Genomic DNA, 14,377 nt, shown 5'->3' on the forward strand with positions numbered 1-14,377 from the left:
GCCTCTAATCCTTTTTCCCCTTCTACTGTGGGTACTAGCTGGAGACTGTACAAACCTCATTCTTTATAAACAATGGGAGAAATCAACATGACTGAAATGTACACCAGGGTGGGCTGGAATGATATCATACAAGTGACTTGCTCATATACAGACATCACCTTCGCTTTGTTCAACGCTTTGCGGCTCACGCGACATACAAAGTGGTACGACAGCAGAAGTGTAACAGACAGCATTTCATGGGCTACTTCTCTCGTACTGCTTCATGCTTACAGGAAAACAGAAACCCCATCATATAAATAATACATGCTCTGGCCCAGCACCAAAAGTCCTTTGTCCATCCTTTCTGATCCACGTTTGTCTCCACGCCTAGTTCTTGTTCAAAGTCCTTTTGGAGGAGTTAATGAAAAGAAAACTGAACTGTGAAGCACAGGAACAAACTTCCCTTCTCTCCAGTCCTTGGTGTCCATGATCAGAAACCAGGCTACACCCAGCGGGCACGACACTGACAACTGTTCTGATAGTGGACTGAATGAAATTGTAACTTAATCTGAGCCTGTAAACAGGATGAAATTTCACAGTCTGGTCACCAAAAAAAGCAAAGGGAATCTCTGTGTCTTGCAGGTCCTCAGACTGGAAATGTCACTAACTTGCCCAATAAAATTAACTGAAGAAGGAACCCTTCAGCACCTGACTGCTCAGAGAACTTCTCCAGAGTTTCAAAGTGCAGCAATTTGATTCAATCCCAATGCAAATCAAGTTGTTCAGATTCTCATCGTTCTGCTAGTTTGATGCTTGCCTGCAGGTTCCCAAGAGCAGTTTTCAGTGTTAGCTTGTGATAAGGCTGCGTTCAACCTTCCTTTTCCACCTTCAAACACTCTTTATAAGTTAAAGTCAATACAAATATAAAAAGGAGGTGGGACTCTAATGACATCCACACATTGTACATTATTTACAACAGAAGCATAGATTTAAGAGGGCTCTTACCTGTCCTCAGCTCTCCTAAGCCAGCGCTAATGCTTTACATGAATGTAGTGTGAGGCTTTGTACGCAGGCACAAAGCTAAAGTCTGAACCTTTGAGGTTAATCCAAAGAACTGTGTTTGGTTTTTCACATTTCTATAGGATTTATTTACTCCACCAATGCAAACACTTCTTGTTAGCAGTTAGACTCTTCGTACTTGGACTGGCATTGTGGTCTGAACATAGTCAACTCCAGCTCTCATTGCCACTGTCCCAGCAGAAGGACTTACCACCACAGGAATGGGCTGTGGATTAAAACCAAGAGAAACACGTTGTTATGTCACAGGTCACAGAAGCATGACCACAGAAGAAGAGAGGTTTCTTTTCCAGGGAAGATCCAGCACAAGTTCCAGTGCTGTGCAAGGTGAGTACCTTCGTGACTGCACTGTCACTCCAGGGTACAAAGCAAGAGTTTTACTCCCCTAGAGCCAAGGGTTTTCCTGTGTTAGGACTGCTGCTAGGCAATTACAGGGAGAGGTGGTCCTACAGGTGCTGCACACACTGTCTGTGCTTGGAGAGGGAGGATTTCATGATTACATCCAGTTCTGTGCTTTCCCCAAATGAACACATGGGTAGAGAAAAAAGGGCTAAGAAAATCCTTTGTCATTTGCAAAAGTTCTAACAAATCAAACTGAGTACAAAAACACCCTCGTTTGGAGACACTCTTGTTAGACATCACTTAAATCTAGCTCCCCAAGAGGAGCTCCCCCCATGCATTCAATCAGAGGAGAGAACAAAGAACATCCACTTCAGCAGGAAAGTCCTGAAGCCAAGGGCTGCACAGAGCAGTAACAAAACCATCAGGCTTGCTGGGAGCTGTCTCACCCCCCCTGTGAAAACATTCATAGAGAAGAAATGTTCCTGTCCATCACACAGCTCACGAGCTCTAATCTCGACACAGGAAGTGTCAGGACATCTCTAGGGGTGGTGACTACAGACGTGGGGACAAAGGCACAAGACTGTCAAACAATCTGGTCAAGGTCACATCACTCTGGAAGATCTGGAAAAGGATTTATTGAACCTCAAGTCTGTATCTTAACCTTCCTCCCACACGTAAGAGAGTCTAGAAACGGGCAGCCCATGGAAGCAGCGCGCTGTGATCCAGCTTCAGGGGTGCACAACTGGTGAGCAAACAAGTTCACAACGTGTTGTGGAAGGAACAGGAAGTGAGGTTTTTGAGGAGTCTGAAAAGGATGCTCAGATCTTCCCCCTGATGGTAGTGTGACACTCCAAGAGAACATGGAAGCAGAAACACAAGTTCACCGAAGCCCAAAGTTTCCCCACACTGTTAAGAAACCACATCAGTGTCTTAATGGTATTTGACTGGAGTATCCCTCCTGAGATGGAGCACAGCCTAGAGTGTTGATCAGCTCCTTTGGGACAAAGTCTGTGCCTTCCAGAAGCCTGCTCATTCCAGTGCCTGGAATGCAAAGACCGTGAATTCATATTTTTACATCATGTTAACTGCAGAGAGAACAAAAACCAAACATGGAACCAATTTGCTAAATAAAAGGTTGCTGCTATTCTGTCAGGATTTCAGATGTGTCTGGAGGGCTCAGTGCAGATGATACCCAGAAGATACACTGCAAGTCGTACAGAGGAAGGAATTCCTAATTGAACACAAAGTGCACATGGAACCCTTTAGGTCAGTCACTGTTAGTACCACAGGTGGGGAAATTCAGGCTGCCACAGCTGCCTCTTAAGCAGACACATCGCACGTGAGGACGTTTCAGTTCTCGCCGCGGGCGGGATACGGAATGTGCGAGACCCCTTCAATGTGTTCAGATCAGTCCCTGAGAGGTAAAGCTTGCACCTCTGCCAGTTCCACACACATGTACATCTTGCATACATATTAAACATGCACTGAGGTTTGAAGTCGTTTCAATTGCACGTGCAGTCAGGAGCATACAGAGGTGTCTGTAGCTGTGCAAGGCCAATGCAATGTGTACAAAGTTTCAACATGCACGAATAAAGGCTCCGGGGCCGCGTCCCGCAACTCAACACACCCGGGAAGGTCACTGCCCTTCTTCTGACTATTGCACAGAAGCACCTTAGGATCTCACAACCTCTCAGCTATTCACTAGGAACCCAATGCCTTTGATGTGTGCCACATATCAAACCTTGTAGCTATGGCAATTCAGTTCAAGCGACTCGGGGCCAACGCTGTGAAGGTGCAGTGCTCTCAGCTGAGCGAAATTAAAATGCTGCTAAGGAATGTGAAAGTCTTGATCCCCACTGAGAGCAGTGACACTTGTGTGGGACAGAGTGGCTATGAACTTGCGTGCATGTGTGTGACTCTGAGTGCTGGGGGGCTGTGCACACATGTTCATGTGGCTGTGTGTACACAAGGACAGGCAAAGACTAACTTCTGTAGCAAGCCAGGCCTAATCAGTGTGATTAAGGTGCACTGTTAAATTAGCACACAGTTACTATCCTAACTGATCTAACTGCAGCTACCCAGACACAGGCTCCTCTGCTGACCCAACACTGCTGGGCTGCCAGCAGTGCAGCAGCAGCACCTTTCCTTTTGGGATGAAGAATGCCAGCTCAGCTGCCAGCTCTGCATGGCCAGTTGAAAGGCTGGGAAAATGTGCAGAAAATAGAAAAACCAAACTCACTTCTGTCCCACCTCCTGTGACTGTCACTAGGGAACTGGAGTGTCCTTGGGTTATGGTGGAAGAGACCAGGCCTGACTCCAGTGCTATTCCTCCTCATCTCCTAGCGCTATTGTGCAGACACACTGCTGCTCGGTGCAGCTCTGCTGTAGCGACTCAGATGTCACCAGGAACATCAAGCATAGCTCAGAATTACATTAAATCTCTTTAGGATACCATAGACAAAAAGCTATTTAAAAGAAATTTGCTCTATTTACATAATGCTGTGCTCCAGTATATACATGAACAGACACACACCTAACACAGCACTGCACAGCTCTGCCTCCACTGCACCTCAGCGCCTCCACTGCACCTCATCCTCGCACCAAGGAAGGATGAAAGGAAAGGCTGGAATGTTGCACAGCAAAATAAAGACATTTTGCACTGCAAGGTGAGACTACACCAGTGAATTCATGTCCTGAAAGAACAGCAGATGGAGACAGCCCCCCAGAAATACTGAGCAATTGCAATGCCAGCAACAGCACTACTGCAGACTTTAAATGATGACGTTGTACTTACAATTGTGGGTTGAGTAGTTGGAATATAGGTGGTGGTCTGCGGTACCTGGACCAGTTTTATAGGCTGGCTGCTTGTCACACCTGTTGCTATCTGCAGAGACAGCACAGGCAACCTCAGTAGAAGTCTCAGCTTTTACAGAAATTCCACCTAGCTGTTACTAAAACACGAACTTTACGCTGGGTGTTTGGCTTGTGTTAAAAATTTGGCTCTTAAGGAATTCACAGGTTACTACTTGGTTAATGAAACAAAACTCAGATTATGAACATGATCAGTGTACACAGCATGATGTTTCAGGTAGAACATCTATGTGAAAAGCAGTTCCAGATTTGTGTAACTGGAATCTTCCCTGGCAAAAGTTTTTTTTTAGGAGACGGATTTTCCCCCATCCCTTCTCTCCCCAGTACTACAAAGGTTGTGCTGCCACGAACAATGCACACGGACATGAAGTGAGCTGGAGGTTAAGCGACCTCAGCAGAGCATTCAGGTGGAACAGCACAGCCTTTTTCCCCCTCTTCAAATCTGTTTCTCCCTTAGATGACAAGTCAAGCCCAGAGATCTAACACCAGACAGTAGCAAAAGTGTCGAGAAATGAACACAGCTCTCTAGTTTACTATGCTTCCCAATTCTATAGGACTATCTCAATGAGACATCATGCTGGAATCACAATACTACAAAATTAGTTTGCTTTTAATATTTTAAAATACAACAAGGCTCCTACTGATGTGGGGGATCATGTGTAAGGGTTTGAAGGATCAGCCCCACCCCCCCATAAAATTCTTCATTTATAATAAATCTTGCAAGGGCAGAAGAAAAACGATGCTGAAATTGCTAATAGTCAAGCCCTACCTAGAAAGCAGAATCTTCTCTATAAACATTTTCTATATATGCAATGTTAAGTCCCTTGTACTGGAGCATTTGCTCATCCTTGCCTACTGAACACTATCAGAGTAGCTGCTATGGAGGATCTGGCAACTGCACACTGCTCCGTTAGCTGTAGATCCAGGTGAATTGCTGTGTTATGGACCACTGTGGTACCCTAGTGGCAGTCTGTTGTGATAAGGAAGTTGATCTGAATGCAGGTCTTGAGCTTGGCCTCTGAACCCCCAGGCAAGAAGGGCTTGGAAGTGCTGCAGTCAGTATTGCTTATCAGAAGGCAACTTGTATCGAAAGATCCAGACCAGAAGCTACACTGATGGGTCCTGGAGAGAGAGAGAGAAAGAGGTCCAGTCCCCTTTGGCTGGAAGGATGAGTCAAGCCAACACAAGGTGTATTGGGAATCAGTGAGGGGGAAAGGGTGCTTCCAGAGGACAGGAGATATTTTTGCCAAGATGAAGGAAAAAACCCCAGTGGGTTACTCCCTGCCTCACTCCCCAGATCGCCTTCTTTGAATATGCAAATGATTGTCAGTTCCTGGCTGGTCCAGGGAAGGCCCCAGGGGTAGAATTCACAGAACTCTCATACTGTGTTTTGGTTGGAAGTGGCCAGACCAATACTCACTGTAACACTCTCTTTGCTTTTCTCAGCTGAACCTTCCTTCTCCTTCGGGGTGCTGGCTGGCTCTGTAGGTGTCGGCTGCACGCTTGAGCTGGGCTGGGACGATTTGTTTAACGTTTCTGTGCTAATCTCAGGGTCTGCTTCTTGCTGTGTTGCCGTAGCTAAAAGAAAGGGAAGACACAGTAGCCACTACCCAGGCGTACCAGCCCACAGTCACTGCACCCAAGCAGATGAAGTGTCACTGTGGGTCACCCACCCTGGCCCCCCAGCTGTGAACAGACAACCCAGAGCAAGATTACCTGACTGTGTGCAAGACTTCATGTGCTCCGGCCAGTGAGCTTGTTGGCAGGGATAGTCACAGTAGCTGGTGTTCCAACAGCAGTAGAAGATGGCCTCTTTCTTGCAGTTAGCACACCACTGCTTCTTTTTAGTTTCATCCACTGCTTGCTGCTTTTCCAGCTCCAGCTGCTTCTTCACCTCCGCAATCAGACGATCTCGCTCCTGCTCCAGGCTCTGGCGCATTTCAGCCATTGTCAGTTCTACTCAGAATGCAAAGACAGAGAAGTTCTGCATTTTCTGCCTCCCAACAGCAAGGTGCAAAACCAACAATCTGCATGAGTTCAAAGGCAACATGAAAATAAAAGTAACAATCTCAACATTCCCTGAGCCTGGGCATCTCTGTTTCAGAGCCACTCAACCAATTAATGTCTCCCATCTTCAGTTCTTATTTTGGCACCAGGACTTTCACCCTCACCAATTTTACCTCCCATTTGTTTAATGCTTTATTTCCAGGTGAGAACCCAGGGGTGCTGGGTGCACCATGAGCACAGAAAGGATGCTGCTCACACACTTTGTCCCCACAAGCCCAGACTTCCGTTCTGCTGCAGTATTCACAGGAGAGAATTGTATTTCTTCTCTCATCTCCTGAATAAGTAACAGCAGATCAGCTGTTCATGGTGTCTGGGTTTCTTTACAAACCAAAACATGCCAGTTCTAAGAGGGACACTGACAAAGCTGTGCAAACTCATCACTACATCAGCAAAGTTGTCAACTGGAGCCTATTACTTCAGGACTGCTCTGAGAGCAGTTCCCACAGTTACAAACAGATCCCTGGTGACAAAGGGTTTAAAGGGCCTTCATTTCTGAGCACACCTAAAGGCTCTGTGAGCTGCAGAGGAGTTGCTGCAGTACCAAGTGACTGTGAAGAATGCTGTAACTGGAGTGCAGCACTGGCATAACTGGTCTGCCCTGATTTGAAAGAGCAATATGTAATTAGCAAACCAAAGATGTAAGTCTGAATATGGAGTTATTCAGCCCTTAATTCACTTTGATTCCAGATGTGCTCTGCAAAAAGAGTCAAAAAGTGGAGGAGGGCACTCTGTAGACAGCCCTGGGGCAGTCTGAACTGCGTGGAGCATAAAAAGGGGTTTGATCATGCAACTGCAACTTTCTTCCCACCAAGGTGTCCAGCCCTTCCCATCAGCCCTTCCCTTGGACATGCCAAAGGCAATGCACACCATGGGCATCAGGATTTGCTGTGTAGGACAGAACCTGACACTGTTTTGGACAGGCACTTCCATACCTAGGTTGTGCTTCATCTCTGAGAGCTCCTGTTGGTGTAACCACTGAAGCTTCTCGATCTCGATCCTCAGGCGCCGAATCTGAAGTTGAAAAGCCAGATATTAGTGACAGTGAGCAGGGTGCAGTGTGAACACAGCACTGGCACACAGCAACACACAGCAGAGAGCCTGAGCACCACCTCCATCAAGGCTCCTTCCCATCAACACAAGGACAAGACCATAGCAAAGCCCAGCCTTAAGTCAATGTTTGCCAGGTTTGCTGACCATAAACAGCACAGACTGAGAACAAAAGCACTGCTCCTGAACTTGCTCTTGCTTCCTCTGGACTGAGTCAAGGCTTGACTGGAATCAAGAAGCTGTCCCTCAGGTTTGTTTGTATTTATTATTTTGTATTTATTATGCATTACTGTGTGTTTATTATTTGTGTTTATTAGTATCATAGTATCAGTCAGGGCTGGAAGGGACCACAAGGATCATCTAGTTCCAACCCCCCTGCCATAGGCAGGGACACCCCACAGTAGATCAGCCTGGCCAGAGCCTCATCCAGCCTGGGCTTAAACACCTCCAGGGATGAGGCCTCAACCACCTCCCTGGACAACCCATTCCAAGGCTTTACCACTCTCATGGGGAAAAACTTCCTCCTCACCTCCAGCCTGAATCTCCCCACCTCCAGCTTCATTCCATTCCCCCTAGTCCTATCACTACCTGAGATCCTGAGAAGTCCCTCCCCAGCCTTCTTGTAGGCCCTCTTCAGATACTGGAAGGCCACAATGAGGTCACCTCGGAGCCTTCTCTTCTCCGGACTGAACAGCCCCAACTCCCTCAGTCTGTCCTCATAGGAGAGGTGCTGCAGCCCTCTGCTCATCCTCGTGGCCCTTTCTCTGGACATCTTCCATATCCCTCTTGTAATAGGGGCTCTAGAACTGGAGGCAGTACTCCAGGTGGGGTCTCACCAGAGCTGAGCAGAGGGGGAGAATCCCCTCCCTTGCCCTGCTGGCCACACTTCTCTTGATGCAGCCCAGGATCTGATTGGCTTTCCGGGCTGCAAGTGCACACTGAGAGCTCCTGGTGAGCTTCTCCTCCACCAGCACCCTCAAGTCTCTCTCCTCAGGGCTGCTTTCCAGCCAGTCCCTGCCCAGCCTGGATTTGTGCCTGGGATTGTTTGACCCAGATGCAGGACCCTGCACTTGGTCTTGTTGAACCTCATGAAGTTGGCTTGTGCCCACCTCTCCAGCCTGTCCAGGTCCCTCTGGATGGCATCCCTTCCCTCCAGCCTGTCTTCTGGAGGCATTGTTATGACATTCCATTTCATTTCTCTTCTCCTAACCTAGGTGAGGCTTAGGAAAGCAAGTTTTCCATTCTCCATGGACTGGGAATACAAATATCACTGCTCAAAATTTTGACTCCCTTAGCTTGGTTGGAACAAGCAACCAAATCCTCACATTCTGACTGTGTTTGGTCACACTCAAGACTTGCTTTGCACTGCTCAGTCTGCTTTTTCCAAGTTGAAAGAGAACACTTCAAAAGCATCAGGTGCTACCTCTGAAGGCAATTAGAGCCATGCACAGCATTTCATTAAAAGTACAAGAAGTAAGAAGTATAAAAAGCTGTGTCCAGAATCATATAGAACAGAACAGAATTAACCAGGTTGGAAGAGACCTTCAAGATCATCGCGTCCAACCTATCAACTAATCCAACACCACCTAATCAACTAACCCATGGCACCAAGCACCCCATCAAGTCTCCTCCTAAACACCTCCAATGATGGTGACTCCACCACCTCCCCAGGCAGCACATTCCAATGGGCAATCACTCTCTCTGTGGAGAACTTCTTCCTAACATCCAACCTAAACCTCCCCTGGCGCAGCTTGAGACTGTGCCCTCTTGTTCTGGTGCTGGCTGCCTGGGAGAAGAGACCAACATCCACCTGTCTATAACCTCCCTTAAGTAGTTGTAGAGAGCAGTAAGGTCACCCCTGAGTCTCCTCTTCTCCAGGCTAAGCAACCCCAGCTCCCTCAGCCTCTCCTCACAGGGCTGTGTTCCAAACCCCTCACCAACTTCGTTGCCCTTCTCTGGACTCGTTCCAGCAAGTCAACCTCCTTCCTAAACTGAGGGGCCCAGAACTGGACACAGGACTCAAGGTGTGGCCTAACCAGCGCATCGTACAGGGGCAGAATGACCTCCCTGTTCCTGCTGGCCACACTGTTCTTGATGCAGGCCAGGATGCCATTGGCCCTCCTGGCTGCCTGGGCACACTGCAGCCTCGTGTTCAGCCTACCATCAACCAGTACCCCCAGGTCCCTCTCAGCCTGACTGCTCTCAGCCACTCTGACCCCAGCCTGTGTCACTGCATGGGGTTGCTGTGGCCAATGTGCAGAACCTGGCACTTGGATGTGTTCAATCTCATGCCCTTGGCCTCTGCCCATCTGTCCAGCCTGTCCAGGTCCCTCTGCAGAGCCTCTCTACCCTCCAGCAGATCAACTCCTGCCCCCAGCTTGGTGTCACCCGCAAATTTACTGATGCTGGACTCAATGCCCTCATCCAGATCATCAATAAAGATGTTAAAGAGCATGGGGCCCAGCACTGATCCTTGGGGCACACCATTACCAGCTGGCTGTGGCACCATTCACCACCACTCTCTGGGCTCAGCCCTCCAGCCAGTTCCTAGTCCAACGCAGTGTGCTCCTGTCCAAGCCATTTTCCTGCACCACCTCCAAAGCAGTACAGAACCAGGAGCTCCAGCAGGTACAGGTCTGTGCTGCTCCTACACAGGGATGCTCAAATGCAGGCCAGCATTGTTGAACTTGTATCTTGCACTAACCTCAGCTATGGTACTTCCAGTGGTATTTTTGGAGAGATCATTATATATTTCAGTCATGGTTCCTTTGATGGCATCCATCATCTGGAAGAGAAATAAAAACATATTCTTCACTTTCACTTCCTTTCAGCCACCCTGCTGGGGACTTACATCACTAGGAACAGTGCCCCATAGCTCTGTGTATGTATCTGGGGCTGCTTTTAGGGGACTGGTTAGGTGGCAGAACACAACACCTTTGAACTGGACTCTGATTTTTAAGTGTCCTGAACAGGTGAACTGCTTGCTTGACTTGCTACTTTTCCAAGAAACTATCACTGATATAGGGAAGTGTATGTATATATATATATAAAATATATAACCATATGTTTGGGGAAGAAACTCAGTGCAAAAAAAAAAATAAACAAAAGTAAATTGCTGACCACTACCAGTCCCAACAAGCCCGCATGGTTGAGTGAGAACACTGGAAGATGACAGTCAAGGTTAATCACACAATGTTAGGGGCTGGAAGGGACCTCTGGAGATCACTTAGTCAACCCCTCTGCCAGAGCAGGGTCACCCAGAGCAGGCTGCACAGGATGGCATCCAAGCAAGTTTTGAATGACTCCAGAGATGGAGACTCCACCACCTCTCTGGGCAGCCTGTTCCAGTGCTCTACCCATCCTCAAAGATCCTCCTCATGTTTAGATGGAACTTCCTATGTTCAGGGTTATGCCCAAGTCCCTCAGCCTTTCTTCTTAAGACAGATGTTCTAGTCCCCTGATCCTCTTTGTAGCCTCTCCTGTATCTTCTCAAGCAGTTCCCTCTTTCTCTTGAGCTGGGGGCCAAGAACTGGACACACTCTTCCAGATGAGGTCTCACCAGGGCAAAGGGGGGAAGAGACCCTCCCCTGGCCATGCTCTTCTTGATTCTGGTGCTTCTAATGCCCAGGTACCAAACTTCATTTACTTAATACAGTATTCACCTTGATTTTTTCACTTTAAAGATCTAAGAGAGATATGAAAAGCTGATGTCCCATCCCTCACTGTCACGACACAGGTATTGTATCTCACCTTCTCTGTCATAACCTAGCTTTGGTTTTAAGACATGAACACACACTGGATGACCAGTTACCATCTGCTGAAGCCATCCAGTGGTTACAACAGAAGGGTCTTTCTGTCCTACTGGCCACAGCTGAAGCAACATGAACGCCTGCTGTCAATATGGAGCTGAGGGGCTGTCTAGACCTTCAGGGGAAAACAGCAAGTGGGCTGTGTAAGGTAAGGTAAACAAACAGCAGTCATGGGGCCTGGAGCCTCTGCACACATGCTCAAGCATGGAATGGCAGCACTCAGCCAGCTCTAGAAGGATGGCTCAGCACTCTCACCAAAACCTAGCTGGTCCTTCCTAGTGGAAGGAATGGGGCACATGTGACAACCTGCAAAGGAAGTCAGGTCAGGATGTGAAATGCTCAAGTTCACTTGCAAACCCCTGCTCAGGAACTTACTTTGCTAGTGTATTTAGCAATGTCTGCAGCCACATCAGCTGAAGCTGTTGCAATGGGCAAGTCTGTGTTAAGTGAGGAAGAAAGGGTACTTGCAGATCCAGAACTGGTAACCATAGAAATGGGCTGAGTACTTGTAACCAAGGTTATAGTGGATGTGGAAGTGCTCTGGGTGATCTCTTTTTGCTGCACAGCTAAGAAAAGAGAACATACAGCAGATCAAACACAGAAACAATGCTCAAAACAGGCAAACTGTAATGTCTGACTTCAGTGTGTGCACCTGACCAGCTCAGAGACTCAGTGATCCATACACTGGTGCCATTTAATCAAGGAACTGCACAGTGCCCAGCCACTGAACTTGTACAGAACTGCCAGGCTTCAAGGCAATGAAGCAAACACAGCTAGGAAACTTAGTACTTTAGACTGGCTAATGCAAAAGCCTCCTCAGGTCTGCAATCCTCCTGTTTTGGGACTCTTTCATCCCACTTCCTAACCTCTCAGTCTTGAGAGCTCCCAACTGACACCACACATATCAGCAGAAGTCAGACTTTGTGACATCCTCATTTCTGAGGTGCATTCTTGAATGTCTTCTCTTTTTGCTCTGCAGCAAGGCTTAAGGAGCCACTGCTGCAGAAAGCCTCCCCCAGGGAATGCTATTCCCATACTTTTGTTATGAATGCTGCTGATTTTTAGTGGTGTTGTGACATGTTTAATATACATGTATCCAGATTAACATTAGTCTTTGGTTGGCTGCACAGCAAGGAATGTCACATCAAAGCCATGAAGTTATTCACAGTGTTAAACAGGATATGAAAAGTCTTCCCATCTTCCCTCAGTATTTCAACTGATGTCAAACAGTGGGCAACTCAACAATGAGAGCACAAATCAAAGTGCAGAGAGCATCACCTCTTCATCTGCTTTAAGGATTTTAAAATGTGATGGTTTTAGGGTAGTTCTTTTCAGCCTATTTGCAATGAGTCATATTGTAACAGATGTCTGCACTGCCAACAGCCTCAGAACAGGAATTACTGAAATAAAAAAGCCATTCATGTTTATCTCTGTGCAGCACATTTTTGTTTGTGCCAATTCAGTAAATAAGAAACAGAATTTGTGTAGTTTTGCTCTATTTTAGAAGCTGGTATCTGAGATGGAACACTGCTGTGATGTGCTCAACAGTCAACATCTTGATCAAACCAACCCCTAAATTGAACATTTCAGGTTCAGCTCATATGATGGTGCTGTCACATTCAAGTCTGATTCTGTTAAAACACTTCTTAGATGGCAGTCACAAAAGCAGTCTGGGACTAGGGGAATGTGTCTCTGGTAAGGAGATGCATGTGAGCCACGTCCTAACCCTCTCCTCTGTATGGAGTCACCAGCTTGGCAGCAGTGTTAGCAGAAGGGAGCATCTATCCCTCAGGCACACCAGGGAACAGTCCAGCTTATTAACTTCACATTACAAATGAAGTGAGACTTGAAGTTGCTGCTCTGTGAAGTGAAGCCACAGAAGGAGGGGCTTATACCACCATATGCCTACTACTAGCAAAACCTCTAAGGAATGGGACAGCAAAGGTAAAAACATGGTAAAATGCCATGGCTGTTTGCTCAGCAAACTGATATCAAAGCTTTGCTACAGAGATTTCAAAGATCAGTGTAGCCTGGGTCACTTCACTGTTGGTCAAGTTACACCCTATGAAAAATCTTCAGAACAGCCTCTTGTCAGGATAAAATGGGTCCAGTTTGGAGATGTGACAGTGGGAACCATGCAGCTGGAACAGTTACTAGTTTTATCATTTAATCCAGAAAAGAATTCAGTTTAGTCTCCCAAATCTGTGATGGCTAAGGATGGCAACAATGTATTTACACACAAGGTTTTTGTCATTAAAAGGAGAGAGGACTCCAAATACACACCAGAAGGAGAAGGTTTGCTGAGCAAGCTGCTGTATTCTAAAGTCACTTATCAGAGCAGAACCACACTTTGAGATTTGTTTACATGGAAGAACTCCTGGTTGGGCAGTCTTGGAGCACTGGGATCACTACTGGGGAATTATGGCATCACAGGCACAGTGAGTTACAAAGTGTATACCTTTAACTGCTTGTCTTGTCTGGTATCTTGTCCCTTGAGAGGACTGAGGCTGCTGTGACTGAGCCTGCTGGCTCTGCTGCTGCTGCTGCTGTCTCTGCACCTTCTGCATGTGCCATTTCTGGGAGGATGTCTGAAACTTATTGGAGGAATTCCACACCACCCGCTGCACCGCAGGGGCAGTTTCCTTGGGCAGCAGAGGCCTCTGCTTTTTCACAGGGCTGCCAGTGGCTGCAGCTGGAGCACTAACAGTAGAAGCAGCACTGGTCGTTGCTGTCACACCAGCTGGTGGAGTCTGGGCTGCAGAGCGGGTAAGGACTGGAGTTTCTGGTAGAGGCTGGGTGCTGGCACTAGAGGAAGGTGGAGTTTTACCTACAACTAAACAAACATAAAATGTAATGCCAGCTTGTCACCAACACACCTGTTTCATAATTACCCATCTAACTTTTGGAAGGGCCACACACACCTGCCAGGCTACTCTGAATTATTTTCCTCAAAAGGCAGTTGGTATTCTACAAGTCAACTCATCTCATGAAGCTGGTGGCAATTCCAAAGCACCAGTCACTGAGCAAAGCAAAACAAAAAGTCTAAGAGCCAGAAGAAACAGCCTGACCTCCCTGAGAAGACATGGGAGAGGCCAGCATGTTTTAGGATGTTTCTGGGTCATCTCCATTTCTCTCAAAAGGAGCAGTGCCTGGGCAAGGACTGAAGGAACAGCACACCAAACTTG

General features: G+C 47.3%; 1 protein-coding gene across 14 annotated transcripts in view; it reads right to left on the bottom strand.

Annotated features, from left to right (window-relative positions):
• Positions 1 to 14,377, bottom strand: part of ZMYND8 (zinc finger MYND-type containing 8) — a 66,306-nt gene continuing 51,929 nt past the window's right edge. For 11 of the 14 annotated variants that reach the window (XR_008462895.1, XR_008462894.1, XR_008462896.1 and 8 more), the window contains 8 exons: positions 13,651 to 14,025; positions 11,568 to 11,758; positions 10,088 to 10,168; positions 7,269 to 7,347; positions 5,986 to 6,225; positions 5,690 to 5,847; positions 5,039 to 5,391; positions 3,579 to 4,282 (listed from right to left, as the gene is read on the bottom strand). Coding sequence is in view for 2 of the 14 variants with exons in the window: in XM_054173735.1 (XP_054029710.1) it covers positions 1,163 to 1,264; positions 5,690 to 5,847; positions 5,986 to 6,225; positions 7,269 to 7,347; positions 10,088 to 10,168; positions 11,568 to 11,758; positions 13,651 to 14,025 (1,226 nt within the window). In the remaining 12 variants the exon portion in view is untranslated. Of the gene's footprint in view, positions 1,265 to 1,413; positions 2,440 to 3,578; positions 4,283 to 4,954; positions 5,392 to 5,689; positions 5,848 to 5,985; positions 6,226 to 7,268; positions 7,348 to 10,087; positions 10,169 to 11,567; positions 11,759 to 13,650; positions 14,026 to 14,377 lie in introns of those variants that run through there. The other 3 variants (XR_008462893.1, XM_054173735.1, XM_054173734.1) reach the window with 3 other exon arrangements.

Source organism: Dryobates pubescens, chromosome 26 (assembly GCF_014839835.1).
Source record: "Dryobates pubescens isolate bDryPub1 chromosome 26, bDryPub1.pri, whole genome shotgun sequence".
Lineage (NCBI taxonomy): Eukaryota > Metazoa > Chordata > Aves > Piciformes > Picidae > Dryobates > Dryobates pubescens.